Genomic DNA, 19,607 nt, shown 5'->3' with positions numbered 1-19,607 from the left:
GTCATGTGTATGTGACTTCCTGTGTTCATGCAGCCAGCCTCAAGCAGACAGTCAACGAGCTGCAGGATTTTGCACTTTTGCATTGGCTTCATTTTTGAAGACCAGATGTCGCCGATCGAGTAGGACCCAACTGTTGCTACTTTTTGTTTTATATACATATTGACAGACTGTCTTAAACACATTTTGCAGAGACAGCAGATACCCCCAATTTCCAAATACTCCGTGCGTGCGGAATAAAGATAAAATCGCACAAACAACATGTTGCTTTGTCTTTCTGAGGATGATTTGTTGTTCATCCGGTTTGATGTTATGTTGATAAATTGATGGAAAATACGATAGTGAGTTTGTATATAGTGTTTTATTTTGAAATTGACGGGACGTGCTGTGCTTTTCCTTGTCTGACTTGTCTGTCCAAAGGCCCAACTAGGGACACAAGTTGGAAATTAGCAATAGCTATATACTCTTTATGCAGCACATCAGTTTCAAACCACGTTAAATTGCATTGTCCCTTTTAAATAAATACATTCAAATTCAAACTTCTTGTCCAGGTTGTTCTATTCTGTCCAGTCAGAGGCGCTGCTTGTCAACAGGTAAGGCAGACAACTGCTTGTGGCCCCAGACCAGTAGGGGGCCCCTAAAAGCCAAAAAACCTAAACCAAAGCAGTGGCACAAAACAACAGTAGGAAACCTCCCTTAGGGGGCGCCATCTGACAGCACTCACTCTCATTGCCCTGCTAAGCATTGCGTGCATTATTTATGCTAAAACAAAAGTTTGTCTCATTTTTGTCTGTGTGTCTCTTTATTGAGATTGTGTAAATCCTTGTTATAGACTTTGTTGATTTGTGATGTGTGTATTACTTTTGTTGGAAAATGCAAAATAAGATATTATATAAAAACAAATTCATCAATGAAAGTCACCAAAGAAAAATGAAGGAGAATTAACAGTCTATAGGAGAGAAAAAATAATCAGGAAAAAAGTGGAAGAGGAGTAAGCATCGGAACACTGGCAACCATAATGGTGATGAACGCTGGTCGGGGGCCGCCCCAATGGATTTTTGATTCATTGGAATTGATTCACTTTGTCCAGTTTGACGCTTGCCAGCAGGGTACTCGAAAATAGACGGGCCGCGGCGCTTGCTGTGGAAAGACGCGGCAGAGTATTTATGGAAATTGAGGTTTAGCGGCGTGTTTGGTGGGTCATTAAGTGGGCGGGGCTTTGCAAAGTAATGAGGTAGCATCTGGGATGTTTGTGTTGCTTCCAGACTCTTTAATGAACCCTGTTGTTTTAAAAAACACAAAACCTGATGTTAACAAGCTGTCACTACATGATGGATACATTATCAAGTGTTGGAGAGATTGCTTCGAAGTATTTCTTCATGATCTTTGCTCTGTGAATAATACGATGTTGTATTAGCAACGCTGACAAGGTTAAAACATAGTACCAGCCTGAAGACATGTAAGAAGAATATAGCCAAAGTTTCTCTTTGTGTTATCATCATAGAACTGTGTCTTTCACACATTCTTCCCTTGAACTCTTGGTGTTAAAAAACACAGACTTCGGTGAAATCTTGCTAAATCCGGAATAGCTCTACACCTCTTTTCCCTGTCGTCAGCCAGGAGTTTTAATAACACTGGATTTAATTATTAAAGTATGAAAGTATGAAAGTCTGAAAGTATGAAAAGTATGAAAGTCCTTCACCTCTCAAAGTATGAAAAGTATGAAAGTCCTTCACCTCTTTATAAACATTCAAGTTTAACAACAACAACATTCAAGGTGTTTGAAGTGCTAATTAAGGTGTGGGCTTTTTGCTAGTTAGCTTACAAATACACAAACATGAAGTTAGTAAGTGATGCACTCAGAAGCCTTGGAAAATCTTTTTAGTTTCTAAAGAAGGTGGTAGAAGAAGTAGGTTGATGAGAAAGCCTTGATAGCAACTGGAGCCTATAAGGCACACCAGATAAACAAGCAGTTAAATGTTTAGTAACAATCTCTTTAATTTTGGTTTTGGAAATGTTTAAAAATAGATTCAATCCTCCAAACTCTTTAAATGGCATATATAAGAGCCAAATAATCTTGGCTGATATTAACATAACTAGTCACTATTGGTATTGGCTTTTATCATAGATATGCACCGATATTTGTAGATTTATTCACCATTCAAAATGCATTTCATTTGAGTATCGTTGTATCAGACTAGCAGTTCTCTTTCTGGCTGTCACCAGAAAAGTGAACTATATGGATTATAACAAGCATGATACTTCTTCAGAGGGTCAAGAAGTGATGCACGTACCTGCACAGTATGACTGCATTTGGGGGATCAACACAATATATGTGTATATCTATATCTGTCTCAACAAATTGAAGATAGACCTAAGAAAGATATCGTCCAATATATATCGGTATCGGATGTTTTTTCTCCCTAATATCGATCTATCGAGCTTCAGACTATTCCACATGCCAACGTTCTCCTTGTCAATGGCAGAATTTGCTTTAGCATCCTGTTTTTCTTTTCTTTGCTTAATGGCGTGTTTCAAAACTCAGAAATACCACCTCACACTCATATTCATAGCTAACACCTGGCTCGTTTGATACTGTAAGGACTTAATGTGGCATGTTTTGACATTATGCTTTCCAACACTTGTGTAAACCCAAATCTTATAAATCAGTATTTTACACAGTGTGGGGTAAAGAGAGGGTACAGCTGAAATGTATACTGCTTCTACTCTCAGTTCTGACCTTCTTCTATGTTAAGAGAATACTTTTGTTTGATTCCTAATGTGCACACAGCACCAAGCAAAGCAAAAACCAAGTGTTATTGGTATTTACCAACAGAAATCCTGTTATGTGGGTAGCAAATGTACCTGATTGGATATTTGCCCTATCAAGTTCTGGACTTGTGTTAAAATCAACTATTAGGTATTTTTTGTAGAAAGCTGCTGGTAGTTGTCTTGTCAATGTAGCATATTTTCTTTTGTTTGAACTTTAAATTCTAAATTAACTTAGCAAATCTATTCCTTAGGTGCATAGGACACTGTGTACTCTGTCTTACTTGCAATGAACTAACATTGGCAGTTAGACAGGAGTGCAAGAGTGTGCATTAACATTTTTAAGTACTTTAAATTGTGACTGTGAACATGCATTATTATCTTTTTGTGTCACTAAAATATTAAGCTAATGTTGTCATTATCTTGTGTTATAAAGTAGATATGATTGATGAGGTTAGAAAGGGTTAATCATTTATATTTGTTTGTGTGTGTTTTTGCGCACGTCACACTTCAGGCAACACCTGCATACCTCAGAGCCTTAGATGGGCCACCCCAATCAGAAAAGTCTAGACACGCGTGTGCTGGAAAAATCCATCAGCTGAGCTATCAGCTAATATATATTGTAGAAGCCAACACAGGGAGGTAGACCCCACGGTGCTAATCAGAGGCATAGCAATGTGCCTCAAGGTCTAAAGTCTCTCCTAGAACGCAAGAGTCCAAAGTCGTGACGGCTGTTTTGACTTTCTGTCCATAAAACCATATGATAAATATAACAGAAAGATATGCGTAAGATATATTAGTAAGAAACAAACTAACAGACTGCATAAAACATGTCAACTCCTGGATGTCCAGCAACTTTCTCAAACTAAACACAGACACAACAGAAATACTCAACATTGGTCCTAAAAATCGGAGACAGCAAATCCATCTTCACCTCAAATCCATGTCCATGAAATACAGTGAGCAGGCCAGAAATCTTGGCATTATTTTGGATTCTGACCTTAGCTTTGACAATCATATCTCCAACCTTACCAGAACAGCATTTTACCATTTAAAGAACATATCAAAACTCCGATCCTTCATATCCCAAACTGACGCTGAGAAATTAGTCCATGGTTTCATCTCAACTGGGTTAGATTACTGCAACGCTCTATATGCCGGATTATCCAAACAATCTGTAGCAAAACTTCAATTTATTAAAAATCCAGCAGCCAGAGTCCTGACCCGTATGAGGAAATTTTATCATATAACTCCAGTCCTCAAAACTCTCCAATGGCTCACCGTACAACACAGAATCACCTTCAAGTCTGGAGAGGGGGCCTTTAGTTACTGTGGTCCTTTTCTACGGAACAAACTCCCTGCTGACCTAAGGTCCATTACTACTGTTTCTACTTTTAAAACAAAACTCAAAACCTGTTCTCGAAAGCATATGAATAGTTTTTTTTGTATGTGTGTGTGTATGTATGATCACTTTTGTGGTAACTGATGTTTGCTTTGTCGTGTGAATGAATTATTAATGACTGTGGAAACACTTTCTTTCTTTTGTATGCTGTATTTTGATTTTGTTTTTAACCTCAATACAAATCACATTGAGCTTATCTGTAATGAAATGTGCTATATAAATAAAATTGCTATTGCTATATTATTAAATAGGTTTATCCGTAAACAATGTTGTTTTCTCACACAATATCACTCCTAAACAAAACACATCCTACCTCCTTCTCATCACTAAAAAAAGGCTAAATGGATTAAGCTCATCTTCCCTATGAAAGTAACACATGTGATTGTCCGACCAACGAGAGTTCATCAACCAACTAACGACTGAAGGGTGTCAGCCCTACATATCACAACATTACTTGTAGTAGTCTGCGTGTGCTCTGGGTGTACACTGACATATTGGAAGTGGATAAAAGTAATAATCCTGAGTCTGAACCCAGCATGATCTCTTACAAACAGAGAAAAAAGACAAAAATCCAACATATTTCAAGTAATGTAAAGGTTATATGTGGCTTTCAAATGGAATGGAAGACAACACCCTGATTAGCCTGATTTGTTTGACACTCACATGAATAATCAAGCAACCACTTTGCCCCTTGTGTCTGACTTTGCAGACAGATTAAGTGTAAAAAGCGAAGCTGAAACACCACTAACACACGTGCCTCATGCTCTTTGGACAGCGCTCCACGGGTTGTATAAACAGAGTCCTTTATGTTAATAGATTGAACCTGTATAATGACTGGATGTATGTTCTCTCTAACAGACCATAATGTCTGTTTACCAGATTATTCATGAGATACAAGGACGATTGGTTACTGGCTGTCAAAGGTGCTTTGTAAACAACTGGAACCAGACGGTAACCACTGAAAGTCAATGTCCTGGTTTCATCTTGCATGTAATGATTCCAGAGCAGGGAAAGACACCCAGAGAAAATTAAGATGATATGTTTGCTGCTCTCAGCCTCCCTCCTCTGCCTGCTCTCCTCTCACATCTGTTGGTATTTACAGAGTGAATTATTTTTGAGGTTTTATAAAAGCCAGTTAGCTTATCAACAGCTTGCATCCAGCTGAACGCCCGCACTGACGTCTAGTTTCAGAAAACAGGATGAGATTAATCAATTTACTTAAAAAGTACACTTATATGACCCTCTTAAACTTTCTTTCCTTACAGCAATGGTTCCATCAACAAACTTAAAGGGGCAAGGGGCACCAAACAGAACAGGCCTCTCCAACGGGCTCTAATAATGTTCTTCTTCTGAGAGCATCAGTTCAGCGATGACAAAATACAAAGCCCATCCATTCCCGTTTAACAGCCAATGATTATTTACTGATAAGAAGTGTTAGAAGTCGAGAATCTTGCTCATTTTGTCTTGTGTTAATGTCAACAGTATTTCAAATGAGTTGTAATGTATTCAGCTGCTTTCCTGCACCTTTTATTGTGTGCAGGTGGGTAAAAAAAATGAGAATGTCCTAATTTGTCAGTGCCCAGGACTTATATTTTTGTTGCTATGGTAACTTGATATGTATCGTATCGTGAGGTCCTTCCCAATACCCAGCCCTACAATGAGTCACACAGAAACAATGCAGAGCTGGCTAGAGAAAATAAAGGAATATACACAACACAACAATCAATGAAGCTAACAAAGGGAAACACAAACACACAAACACACACACACACACATACACACACACACACACACACACACACACACACACACTGACCTGGTAGGAGTCAATGGCCTCCCGGTCCAATGAGCGGCTGACTGACACTTCTCCTGTGTCTATGTCGATGGTGAAGAGACCTTTGGGATCCTGGTCAGCACCAGGACCTGTCAGTCTGAAGATATGGTTTCCAGGCTTCTCTGTTGAAATCACCTGCACACACACACAGACACACAAACACATACAGAAACACACGATGACACCAACAACTCAAACAATTGCCACACAAGCTTTTGGTGTTTAATTCTTAATCAGTCTGCTTCCTGGACTGGAGAACAGCTTCTATTTTTTATTTCTCCGGAGCACAGTATGCTGAGACACTTTTTATTAGCATCAGTGTGCTGCTTAATATACTTTGGTGCAAAAGGAGCTCACTGAGCTTCGATGGTGATGCAAAATTCCAGATAGTTGGCATTTAAAAATTTATATCACACAAGACTTTGATTTGATTTCATCAGTGAGATAACTCCTCCGTATAAAGTAGGAGAGTTAGCATATTCTGCAACAGCCCTGGCGTCCTGCTGTGAGCACTTTAAAATCCAAGAGACTTCTTTTAGATAAGAACATTGGATCAGTTAAGTATCTGAAACAAATCATGGAAATTGTATTTTTACTTGTATTGTGAAATAGCCTGATACAATAGTGATGTGTTTAGTTAAAGTGCTTCCAGGATTGATGGCTAACAATCCTCCTTAATGAGGAATCTCACAGCGGGACTTTTGGAAACATATACTCACATGAGACTGTCATAGCCAGAAGCATCCACAGATTCCCAGACAACAGGAACAGGCAGGTTGGAGAGAAAAAAAAGACAGAGAATACAGCATGTTAGAGAAATATAGAAGAGCAACACACTCCAACTGAGGCCTCGATCTTTGCAGCGCCTGAGTTCAGGGCAGACGATCGGGGGCAAAATATGAGGAAACAAAAAAAAATGTTACGTTGGCAGACTTTACTACGTCCTGTTCTTTATGAAAAGCAAAACAAAACTGTGAGCATGCCTCCAAACATATTGCTCAGTATGCATCAAGCTTTTTCAAGCAGCCTTTTTGTGAAAGTAAAGAAAGCACATTGAATTCATTTTTATAATAGGGAAAATACATTTTCACATAGTTGCATGAAACTGATGTGCTGCACAGAGAGTTTATAGCTATTGCTAATTTCAAACTCAAAAACACTAAATGACATACATATACATCAAAGACAATATGACAATAGAAATTCCAACAACCAATGAAATTAAATCACAGATTTAAGACACAAATTAAACATAGGTACAGCTCTGGTTTGCTTGCAGTGAGCATTTCACCTTTTTTGTAAACGATTTTAAATCCGAGATTCCTTTTATTTCAGGTGTTGATGTGTTTTAGAGTTTACAGCCTTTGATGGACTAAGCCGATTGTCTACAAGTAGATCTAGGTTGTTGTATGTCAGTCCTGTCTTTGAACACATCTGGAGAGAGGTTCAGGGGCATGATTGTTGAAACTAGTTTGAGAAAACACAAATGTACATACCATAACTTCATCATGTCTACCGTTCATTTAGTGTTTAGTGTTAACTGATATTTCAATGAGTCAGCAAACATTACAGGAGAAAAAAGACTACAAGGTTCACCTCAACACTTCTTGATCTCCTGCAGGTGATCCATAACTAAGTGGTTCAGATGAAAAGTGTTTAACCTTATTGGAATAATAATTGATAAAATGACAAAATTAAAACAACCCTCTTACCTGAGGACTGAGCTCGAAGCCAATAAATTAAATTCTATAAACATAAACGCTAAAAAGGTTAGCCTGGTTTAATCCAAAGAGCATTTGTCTTGCAGCATTGGGACGTTTTATGGATGTTGTTCTTTTTCATAGAGCTCTGTTATTCTACATTTGGAGAGAGCAAAGCTTTCTGTTCTTCACTTGTATTAGTCTTCATGCTAATCTAAATACATAAACACAAACCAACTGCAGAGAGATGAAACACAAAGTTGACCATAAATGAGAATCCACATTTGAAGTATTTGATGTTGGAGATCTGCCTCTACGTGTCATGTTCAGAACAGAACAGAGTTCATCCTGTGATTTTCAGCCCCATACTCATGTTTTCATCCCTTTATGTCCAAAGTGCTGGAGCACAGAGCACACACCAAAACAATGAGTCACTCTATAAATACTTTAAGACGATCTAATTGGCTTTGCTGTTGACACTGGGAGGATATTTGGGATTGACAAACAAATGCTTTAGAGCTTAGATATTGCAAACATGGATAAGTGTTGAATAGTAGACAGGGTTTGATCTTTTAAACTGTTGTGGTGTGGTTGTAAGGAATGAGTCTACTATTATGCCTGTGTTTGAAGACCATCATCAAATTAAACTTCCATGTAATGTGAAGCCAAAAACTGCACACAGGATTTGCACCACCATAGAACTTTTCACTCATGCATCCCTCCATATTTCTAGAAGATTTTAGGAAAGCCTGCAACTGAAATGTAACCCCTTCACATGTCCCCCAAAGCAGGAGATTTTTGGAATGGGTGTCAGGGAGCAAGACATGACGTTACAAGGACGCAGCAGAACTCAAAGTGTAATGTTTACAACATAACCATGATGGTGGACGAGGCATCACATTGACTTCTTGCAGACATTTTACAAAGGAGCTCGGTGGAAACAGCCAGTTAGAGTTTAGATTTCAAATTCAGCCATTTTCATTAGAACAGCTCAACCCAAAACATGTCAGGACTTTTTTTTTTGTGCATGGTGGAAAGACATCCTTTTGGGACTCATTCTGCACTGTTACTCGGTGTCTGGGATAAAATTGCCCCCCCCGCTGCTCTCTGCCTCATGATCAGAGCAGGGCCATGAGGTCACCTTTAATGAGAGTGCGCTTCCCTGGAACAGCAGCTACAGTTAGGGCCTTTCTACTCCCCACTTGAAAGAGCATGGGAGATGAGACTGCAGAGTTACAAACCAGACGGAGCTCAAGCCCTTACAGCCTCTCTAAAGGCTCTCTGCCATTTATCTCCATGATTCGCTTCATCATTTCCCTCTGTTCCCTCTCGCTCTTGGGCCACGCTTGGTTCTTCTTCTAATGTGTCCATCTAATGTGCTCTTTCACTGAGCAACTGTATCTCACTTTGCATTCATCCTTTTTTTAAATCTCAGTGTTCAATGTTCTCCCATTTTTCACTCCCTCTGCTCCTTTTGTTCATCATACTAGATGATGAGAGAGATTAATGGTAAATGTGCTACATAAAAAAAGAAAAACCTTTATTTCACTTGCCGTTTCTTTTTCTCCATGATGTTTTAAATATATGACTCTCGTCTATCGGTTTTTAAAATAAGTAATATCAAGGGCACCTTCGCGTACTTTGAGTTGTCTTGGATATTCCTAATTCAACAGCAAAGTAAGACTAGCATTGTGAATTGTATTCCTGTTCTATCGTTGTGAGGACATAAACACCGCTATACAAAGCCTACCCATGCATATACACACACTCTCACAGGTGCAACAGCTGTCACTCAAGACAGAGATGTTTCCGAGCTGTAATCACAGTGCGAGCCAACACCTGCTGAGAGTGAAAAACTGGGTCAGATGAAGAAAACCAAGGCGCAACTTTAGTCGGATTCACAGATGGCTGTGCATCAAACTTCCAACTTTAAAGGATGCAAGAAAGACGAGGAGGGAAAACAGGAACGGACGTACAGGGAGGATAAGGGGGGGGGGGGGTGAGAGAGGAGGGAGTAGAAAGTACGAGAGAGGAAGAGATCGCTGATAAAGACGCAGGAAGTGCAGCTGAAGAGTAACTGAAGTGTCAGGAAGAGTTTGGTGTGATTAGGAGATGTCTCTGTGGGAGGGAAGTGTGATAATCTGCAACGTACACACACACTCGGATTCTCACACATGCTGGCATAGAAACGTGCACCCGGTGGCTTTGTCTCTGTACGAGTCTGTCTGCCTCTGTGTGTGTGGGAGCTGTGATGGGAGAATCTCACCCCCTTTCTATCAGCTCTCATTACCACCCGAGTAGACATGAAAGGCTGCAGGGCATGTGATTCTGGGGGTAGATGACAGGAGGTGTGGTAGCTCCGCAACACCAAACGCCTCCAAGCAGCCAGAGAAAATGAGCACCAAAACAATAGGTCGGCACCGGAGTGTGTAGCTGAATGCTTGCTGGCTTGTGTGTGTGTTTAAAGCCTGATAACACCTCCCTCTGTCTGAGTGTCTGCCAGGTGTGAGGATGGCAACAATCAGAACCAGCAGGAATGTTCAAACATGTGCACACATCCAGAGAGACTCAGTAGGTTTGTCTCCATATCAGATTTGTAAACATTGATATGATTCTAGTAAAAAAAAATCGAATGACAACCTTTACTCACAGACATCAAAAGTTGGACTTAAGGTTTTATCTGTAATAAATACAGACAAACATGTTCATTGCAAGGCAAAGTGTGCTGCAAAAGTCAGAAACTATCATCACACTTAATCATTATCATGCCAGTTCTGCACAAACACACCCACACAAGCCAACTCAAGACCAGTGCAAACACATGCTCCCCATGCCCCTGTGTATTAAGGGAAACATGGGGAGGATTCTGACTCTTGCCTGTTTGTGTGTATGTGTATGTGTATGTGTATGTGTGTGCTTGTGCATGTGTATGTGTGTGTGTGTGTGTGTGTGTGTGTGTGTGTGTGTGCGAGAGAGAGAGAGAGAGAGAAGGAGAGAGTATGCAGTAGCATCCCTCAGTGGTGCTTCTGTTATCCCTGTCAAGGTCACAGAGCCAGCTGTGAATGACAATCACTGGCCATGAATGGGCTCCTGGGACCAGGCCAGGCTGTTTGTGTGTGAGAGAGAGAGAGAGAGAGAGAGAGAGAGAGCGTGAAAAAGAGAGAATATATGTGAGACTGAGAAGACATCGAAGTTGATGGACTGATTGGACCCAAGTGTACAAGAATGTGTGTTTGTGTGTGTGTTTGTGTGTGTGTGTGTGTGTGTGTGTGTGTGTGTGTGTGTGTGTGTGTGTGTGTGTGTGTGTGTGTGTGTGTGTGTGTGTGTACAAGCATGGCAGGCTTGCACCAGTGCTCCGCCTGATTGTCCTGCCACTCCAGCCTGCTAATGACAGGGACGAGGTGAGGTGGAAAGGCCTGCTGAAGACATGGATGGGTAGAGCCGTTCTGAGTCAACAGCACAGGACAATGGGAAAGCTAAGGCGTTAATTAAATTAATTAAACGGCTTTGATTGACTAGCCAGGCCGCTGCTAATCATTTCCCATCAGCCACTGTGTCCTGTGTCAATCACGACGAGCCACAGTAGGGCTGCAATCAGGAGGACCCCCTGTTGAAAAGAGTGTCATTAAGAAGCACGTCTGTGTTAAGAAGTTCAACAGAATCAGCTGCAGAGGGAAAGTCTGCTTTCAACCACGGTTAACTCGGCAGTATGTACCGCTTTTACCAAGTGACACATGCAGTTGTCGGGCAGACACAGATATTAACGGCCATAATGACCGGCTGGGACATATACCTAAAAAAACAAATTATGGTGAATTAAATATTGGTTTTCCCACACATGGATCACCAGTCACGATTCACAGTCTCCCCTTGCTCTGCATTTCCTGTGTTGTGGAACCATTCCTATGGGGGACGCGGGCAGACTGATGAAATGATTTCATCTGTTCTGGTTGATGGCAGAGTTCAGTTGAAGAAGTAGACCAAAGAAGAGAATAAGTAATGAGGCATAAGTACTCAGACATTTTAATAATACAGTTCATTTTAAAGTGGAGAATAATTTAGTTAAGTAGATTATATCAGAATGTAACGTTATATTACTGAATGATGATTATTGATGCATTACTGTCCGTCACTTGTTGCAGCTTCTAAATCTGGAGCTAATTGGAACGTATTTCATAATGCTGTGGGCTTCTTTTCATACAATAAAACGATTTGTATTAACAAGTACAGCCAGTAGGACTCACACTTCTCACTCATTGTAGACAGTCATGACTCAGAATGACATTCACAGAGGAGATACTTGATTTCTGCTTTATTTGTTTAAAATGTTGCACATTCTTCCTTTAAAACTGTTTTCCAGGGAACATTTTTTTCATTGTACTAGTCATCGAGGGATAAACCAATCAGTATATTTTGATTTTATATTTTGCTAATTTCAGACTTGTAGCTAACAACAAAATAGTTGCTTGTAATATTCTGCTCATGCAACAGAAAAAGGAGTCATTTAGTTTTTCTTAAGATTACTCAAAGACAGTTCACATCTCATTACTCTGCTTTTTTTATTCTACATCTTTTCTGAATCTCATCCTGTCAAAACAGATTCTCCATCTGCTGGACGTGTCTGCAGGTCCAGGAATGACGAGGAATTTGCATCAGACATTTTTAACTCTCCGAGAGCTAACATCTGTCACAGACAATGTTAAACAGGCTGAAACACACAGGGAGGAAAAAAAAAAGCAGGAACTTCCTGGTCTTTCCGAGACAATTAAGATAATCAATTAGTCTTAATGATGAGGCCTGCAGGCTGTCTGCTTTCTAGTGCTGAAACATCACACAACAAAACGTGCTCACTTCCTGTAAGAGGCTCAGATTCATGATCTTGAATTGCTGTTTTTTTTGGGAGTAGGAGCAAAAAAACAGACATAAAACAGTAAAGTGTTGGGGAATAAATGAAAAGGAAAAAAAGTAGGGTAATAAAGGAAGGCAAGGAAATGTGTAACAGTTGACAGATAACAGATAGAAGACAGCAAGAACAGAGAAGTGCCCAAGAAGACAGACTGACAGGCAGAACCGATGTGGATGAACTCTACACTGAAGCAATGGAACGAAAGAGCCACACATGTCCATCCTCCACACTTTATCAGCCGAGGCTTCAGCTGAACCAATCTCTCCATGCTCTGCTTTATTGGACCTGTCATTTCAAGTCCTGCATGTTGTGCACTTGTGGGATCTGTACTCTGAGGTAAGGAAGGATAAGGATAGAATTAATGAATGACTACTCCAGGGCTGCACAGAAAGTAACAATGGCCTCACAGATTCAAGTTCTGATATCATGCTGAAACTTTAGTTTGTTCTGTAATGGGGCTGTGTTGTTTTTTTTTTTTTTTAAAGAACGTTTTTTTCTGTGGGCATGCTGACAGCAAACTTCTATAAGTAAAACACTGACTTTCAATAACTAAGTACCTCATAACACCTGAAGTCTGATTTAAAGGATATCTATTCTGCTGATTCATATTTAAATGTATACATATAATGTTACGATGTTGGATGTCGATACTAAACCTCTGAAGATGTATTTTTAACATAAGATACAGAGTTGTTGGCATGATCCCCGGACGTGGTCTGCTGCTGCTCTGAACAAGACATTACCAGATCTTGGCCTGAACCTGACGTCAGGTTCTGCCGACGTATAAGAGTATACTTTGGAGCAAAGTTGTTTGGCATGCCTACCCGGGCAGCTCACTCAAATTTCCCTGCGACTGGAAACAGAGCTGGCCAATCAGAGGGAAGTGGGCAGGTGGCGAGGCGGGCCTTAAACAGATAGCAGCTGAAATTAATCGTTCCAGGCAGAGGCTGAAATGAAGGATTTATCTGACGCCAGTATCAGATACATAAGGAGGTTTTCAAGCAACACATCTGTCCACATTACTCCATAGGTGTCCCAGACTGACATCATTAATTGTGAAAGTGAGTGTAATAGATCTCCTTTAAACTTATGTGATGAATCTACGCTTTAGCTACACCGGAGCGGCTTACATTATCATGAGTCCTACATACTTGTGCATTGGTGTGTCTGTGTAGCTCTGCAATACTCCGCCTTCAAACGTTAGTTGGCTGTGCCATTTCTAAGCCAGTTCTGTCATCAGTTTCCGGTTATGTGTTTGTGTACAAGAAACCATTGTGACGCAAACAGAGCATATTATGTTGGAGTTGGAGCTGGTGAATATTGAGTAGCAGTTGATTAAACTAATTATTGCAAAGAAGAAAAGAGAGGAGACATCGGAGGATCTATGTGTGTGCTTATTCATCAAATGAGAGGATGAAGAAATGCACTTCAGATATTGTCAGATGTCAGCAAGTAGATTACATTACAATATGCCTGTAGCCAATCAAAGGGAGACGAGTATGGACAGTTTTGAGCAGGTACACATCATGTAATTTGTACTTTTTTTTTGTGCCTTACGGTACTATAAGTGTCAGCCTCATCAATCTTCTGGACACAAAAAATGTCAGAAACACAACTAATTCATCAAATACAGTGAGGGTGACAGCTGTCAGTCAAACAGTCACACTTTAATCATCAACTCTGATTGGTCTGCCACAAGATTGAGTAGAAGTCTTAGTTTTCTCGACATTGAAATTATAGTCATTTGAAACCTCGAGGAGATGTAGAGAAAGTGTTCTAACGTAGGAGTCAGATGATGGCCTAACAGCCAGGTGATGGAGAACAAAGGTAAAAATAATAATATCATGTGTTATCTTTCATGTCCATTAGCTGGGTTGTACATTTGACTTAAAAGCCTGTCTATAAAGATGTGTTTTAAGAGGAGGTTTAAAAGATGACACTTATTGTGTAGCCTTTAACTTCCTCTGACAGACTGTTTCACAGGAGGCGGCAGTCACCTTTTGTCCTAAGCCTGGACTGTGGTCCAAGGTTATGGGGAGCTGGAGCTGTTTGATTTTTTTAATTTGAAAAGACAGGAATAGAGAGATTTACAGTAGTCTAAATGAGAAAATATTAAAAGCATGAATGACCTTCTCCAGTATGACTTTATTTGTGTTGTACAACTAAGCTGGTAAAAGAATGACTGGACTACTGTGCTCTGGTCAAAAGCCTGGTTGCTGTCAAAAATCACTCCTACATTTCTATCAGCTGGCACTACAATCATTCATTTTTATATCAATCATAATTTATGCTGGAGAGATCATTGAGGGGCAGCTCTCAATTACACGGACATGGAGTCATTACAGAATCAATTAAAAGACAGACAACAAATCATTTAAAGAACCAGAAGACAGATGAATACACGGAAAGTAACATCAACTAACTGGAGGATTTGTAAGAAGCTAAGATAAGAAAAATGAATACGTAACTACAAGAGTGTAGGAAAAGACTAAAAAGTATTAAAATAATTACTCGAGCTCAATGAGTGTTATAAAAATGAATACAATACATAAAACACACTTGTGTAAAACAGTGTCAAACAGAGGCTGTGAGGTTCAAAATTAGGTTTCCAAAATGTCCAAAAGGTTAAAGTTCATTGCTCTCATGGAGATGTTGTATCTTGTTCAAAGAATAAGAAAAAAACAGATTTAACTAGCTCTGTCAGGACTCGAGGAACATTCAACAGTAACTGGTTTGAGGAACATGTCTGGTAATGCCCAGCTGAGTAAAGGTCTGTGTCCACAGGCAGCATTTTTAGTTCTATACCGCCCTCAGATTCAGCGGTTTTGTGTCGCTGCCCTCACAGCGCTCTCAGTTGAAAACAGTTTAACTTTTGGAACAGCGCAGGACTCATCAATGTCACTTCTCCCTCACCGACCAATCCAAATCATCCATCAGGCTTTATCAACAACAATGGCCTATGGGCTGATCTTTTCGAGAGAACAATTTCCAGGTGAGGGTAGAGCTGCTGCTGATGTCAGGACATGACTTCTTTACAGAGTCTTTATGTTTTCTTGGTGATAATTCCTTAAATTAAAACAAATATTAAGCACAGGGAGCTATCTTAAAGACAACAACGGGACATCACCGAGGGAAGCAGAAGTTAACTTAGCAACAATGAGCGCTGGTGAGAAGCGCTCTGAAGAGGAGGTTTACAGCGCTGTCTGTGGATACAGGACCTGATGTTTGAGTTCTGTGAAGTATGATGGTCATCTTCAAATGAGAGCGTATGAATCAAAACCCACGCTTAATGTACAAGAAAAAATTATGTGTATCTCGTAATGTGTGATGATGTAATACATCATGTGACAAATCAAACCTGCTTTCATGCACTGCGTTGAAAAACACTAAAACTTTGATAAAATATAATAGAAGAAAGTTCTTTGAAATCCAGTGTTTGATGGCCTTATAACTGTTCCTGAGTGGGTTAAGGTCGTTGGGATCGTTAGCACAGTGAACATAACCAAACAGCTAACTCACTGCCAAGAAAACATGAAGATGCATTCATGCTTTTATAAGTACTAGTAAGATTGCTATATTCATTGAAATCTTAATAGCTGTACAAGGTTCTTCTTTTACCCTCATGGAAACAGCCCTGAACTAAACGGCCCCTTGTATTTTTATCACAGTTTTATTCATCAGCTCCAAGGCAGCAACATAATTCATTTGAGCCGTATTAGCTGCATATTTCTCATGCCTTTTTGTAGAGGGAATACCTAAAGATTCAGGCAGATGAGTCTGTAAAGTGATCTTTGAATCAAATGAATAGGCAGGAATAAAAGGAATAAAAAGGACACAGTATTCAGGTTCCTTATTGCATCAATTTTACAGGCAGGATATACATAATATATGCAATCATATTGAATGGACTGATTGAATCACTAAATGATAGAGTGATATAAATGAGACATATTTTCTCTTGAATTCTGATGTCAGTCTTATCCCCTCCTCGAGAATGACTCCCCCCCCCGTGTAACTCATAATCCGAGAAACAAACGAAAAGCTTTTCAGGAATAAACATTTAAACTACTTAAGCTATGATTGATTTATCTCCCCGAATATTTGAGCAGTCTGAAAAATGGTGCTCTCAGCAGGGACTCAAGTGGGTTGTACGAGGAGGAACATTAAAGCATATCAATTTCATTGCATGCTCCAGCTGCTGTGTGAGTTGTTGTGAGCTGTTTATGGGCCCCCGAGGGAGGGCAGGGGAGACACCTCTGTATCAAAACAATTCCACAGCTTGCAGGAGGTGTGACATAAACAACAAGGTTCTTAACCTTCCCCTGTGAGTCCCACTGACAGCCAATCCTCCCTTACCCCTACAACACAAACACACACATGCGCACACACACACACACGATCAACAAATACACACACTCCACACACGTGCATGTGACCACACGGTCAAACATGTCAAATTGTAGCTCTCTCAATCTCAGCTCCCCACTGCTTTCAACTTCTTATCATCTGGGGAGAAGGAGGGAGAATGAAAAATGAATGGCTGCCATATGGAAGTGGTAGGTTGCATAAGAAGAGGGAAGCTATTGGTGTGGAAAATCAATTTCACCTAGACTCCGACATATAGCTTCTATTGGGTAAAATAGCCCACATTAAGCTGTCTTCTCATGCAAAGCTGGCGGTGGAGGCATGGGAGCAGGATGTAGGGATACAGGAATGAAAGAAGGATGGAGGGATACAGGAATCAAAGAAGGATGGAGGGATACAGGAATGAAAGAAGGATGGAGGGATAAAGGAATGAAAGAAGGATGCAGGGATACAGGAATGAAAGAAGGATGGAGGGATACAGGAATCAAAGAAGGATGGAGGGATAAAGGAATGAAAGAAGGATCGGTGGACTGTGCAACATGGGGAGAAGAGGAAGGGGATATAGGCAGATTTTCCGGGACCACAATTTGAGGAAACTTCACATCATGTATGCACATTGTGTGCACCTCATTACATTACACCTCGGCCATTCTTTTAAGCCTAGTGGCTAGTTCTAGTGTTAAAAAATAAACTAATGTGGAAGTGCAAAAAAAACTGCATTTCTTCTGAGAGGTTGGCTGTTAAACCAACGAGTCCTCATTAGGTCCAGTATTAAAACAGCACACTTTAAGGAAAAAATGTCTTCTCTGTAGTTCTTTTTGGGGGGTTAGATTTGTTAAATCATCTGTTTTAATGTATTGAACCTTAGATGTTATTCATGACTTTGCATAATTTGGTGCATTGCTAAATTACTGGCTGGTTTGCTGCAGCTGATTGACAGGAGGCCTAAGGCCCGCCTCAGCTCCACCTCTTTGTCTGTTTCTAGATTGATCAAAAGTTAGATTGAGACAGCGTTTCCTACATGGTGACCACAACAGAAGGGCTTCAAACCTTCCTACAGTAACCAATGGGTGACATTACAGAGGCAGAGGTGATGTTATGAACAGTTTGTTTTTAGTGTGCAGCGAAATGTGAAGCATACTGTAGAGATAATATCTGTTTCCAATGCAGCACAGATATCTGCTGACTCTCGTCCCTCCCTGTTCTTGTCCTGTATACAGTTCACCAGGGGAGATATTTGCACAATTCCCTGGTGATTAAATTTACCCTCTAAAAATTCTCACTTACTGGTCCCATGCACACACACTAAATCCACTGGCTACCCGCCATTCTTATTTCTCTAAGCTGTTGAGTTTCTTCACAGGGACTACATGGAGGCTGGTGGCCGGTTTCTGTTTTCTCCAGGGTACAATTATATGTAATGTGCTCAGTGGCGGATAGCCCTTTGAAATGGAATCGCCAAACAGATAATGTAGCCACATATGGCGCTGGGCGTGTGTTAATTTCAGACCCTGCGGGGGAGACTTTTCCGTTTAGAATCTATGTTATTATGTTGACCATTTGTTCAAAGTTGATTCAGGTGATTTGAGTTGCATGCACAATTCTAACCATAGAAAAGTTAACCATGTAATTGCTTTTCACAAGAAATGAAGTGAATAACTTTAGTAGAGGTTACATGCATTCTGTCATTTTTTACCAGCTTCAGTCAAAATACTTCAAGTGACCCGCAAAGCATAAAACCAATAGCAGAAATAGCACTCTGTCTTTTGAGAACAAGTCAGGCTGGAAAATCTCTGATCTATATTGGCTTAATGATGTTGGAAAAGAGATACACGCCTTCTGCAGGACTAGCAGCAGCAATGTCACAGCTTCAACATCCGCAGGGAGTCCTAATGATGGCAGAGCTGATGAAACTTCCTAATATCAAAGACGTAAATTAGGTATCAAACTGTGACGCTATACACTATTTTCCCTTGTCAGTCTGTAATTAGGTAAACTGAGAGTAAGAGGCAAGTCTCCACTGGGAACTTCAGTTTTCTACATACTTACAATTTAGCCATTTATTCTTTTAAGCACACCAAATATTAATTTATAGCAAAAAGGGGGTTCTGAATTTATGAGGCTTTTAGTCACCAAAAGGATCCAAAATGTATTAAAGTATTATAGAGGGACATAAAAAGATGAAAGATGAGTCAACAGATAATGGAAAAAACGTATGAGAGGAGAAATTGGCCGCCTCTTAGGTATTAAATAAAAATATATATTAAAAAACTTCACATAAAGTTATCCTTAAGATGAAATATAGATTCACTAGCTTGAGAAAATGTCGCTGCACTTAGTGTGATAAGTGGACGAGTCCTTGGACCTTCTGATATTTAACTACCTCCAGAATTAATAAAACATCTCGTATGTGTGACACACACATTTCATCATCTATCACCTCCAGAAATGCATGAGACATCTATAATTTATAACTGAACTGGCATCAGATTCAACCCCCTGCTATCTATTTTGGTACAGCCAATATATTTTAAATGATATTTAACAGAGAAGGTCAAAGGGTAACTGAAGGTGACCAGAGCACCTAAATGATGTCAAACTCACAAACACAAATGCACAATGCTAACAGATTGA

The 19,607-nt window shown here is 40.0% G+C and overlaps 1 protein-coding gene across 1 annotated transcript in view; it reads right to left on the bottom strand.

Moving 5' to 3' along the window:
* The window catches only part of cdh13 (cadherin 13, H-cadherin (heart)), a 391,528-nt gene that overhangs the window by 212,879 nt on the left and 159,042 nt on the right, over window positions 1-19,607 (bottom strand). The window contains exons 5-6 of the mRNA XM_061036764.1: window positions 6,722-6,727; window positions 5,985-6,137 (exon numbers count right to left, since the gene is read on the bottom strand). Coding sequence (XP_060892747.1) covers window positions 5,985-6,137; window positions 6,722-6,727 — 159 coding nt within the window. The remainder of the gene's footprint in view (window positions 1-5,984; window positions 6,138-6,721; window positions 6,728-19,607) is intronic.

The sequence above is a fragment of the Labrus mixtus genome, chromosome 4, assembly GCF_963584025.1.
Source record: "Labrus mixtus chromosome 4, fLabMix1.1, whole genome shotgun sequence".
NCBI lineage: Eukaryota > Metazoa > Chordata > Actinopteri > Labriformes > Labridae > Labrus > Labrus mixtus.
Note: the sequence above shows the minus strand (reverse complement) of the source record. Positions and strands in the feature narration are given on the sequence as shown.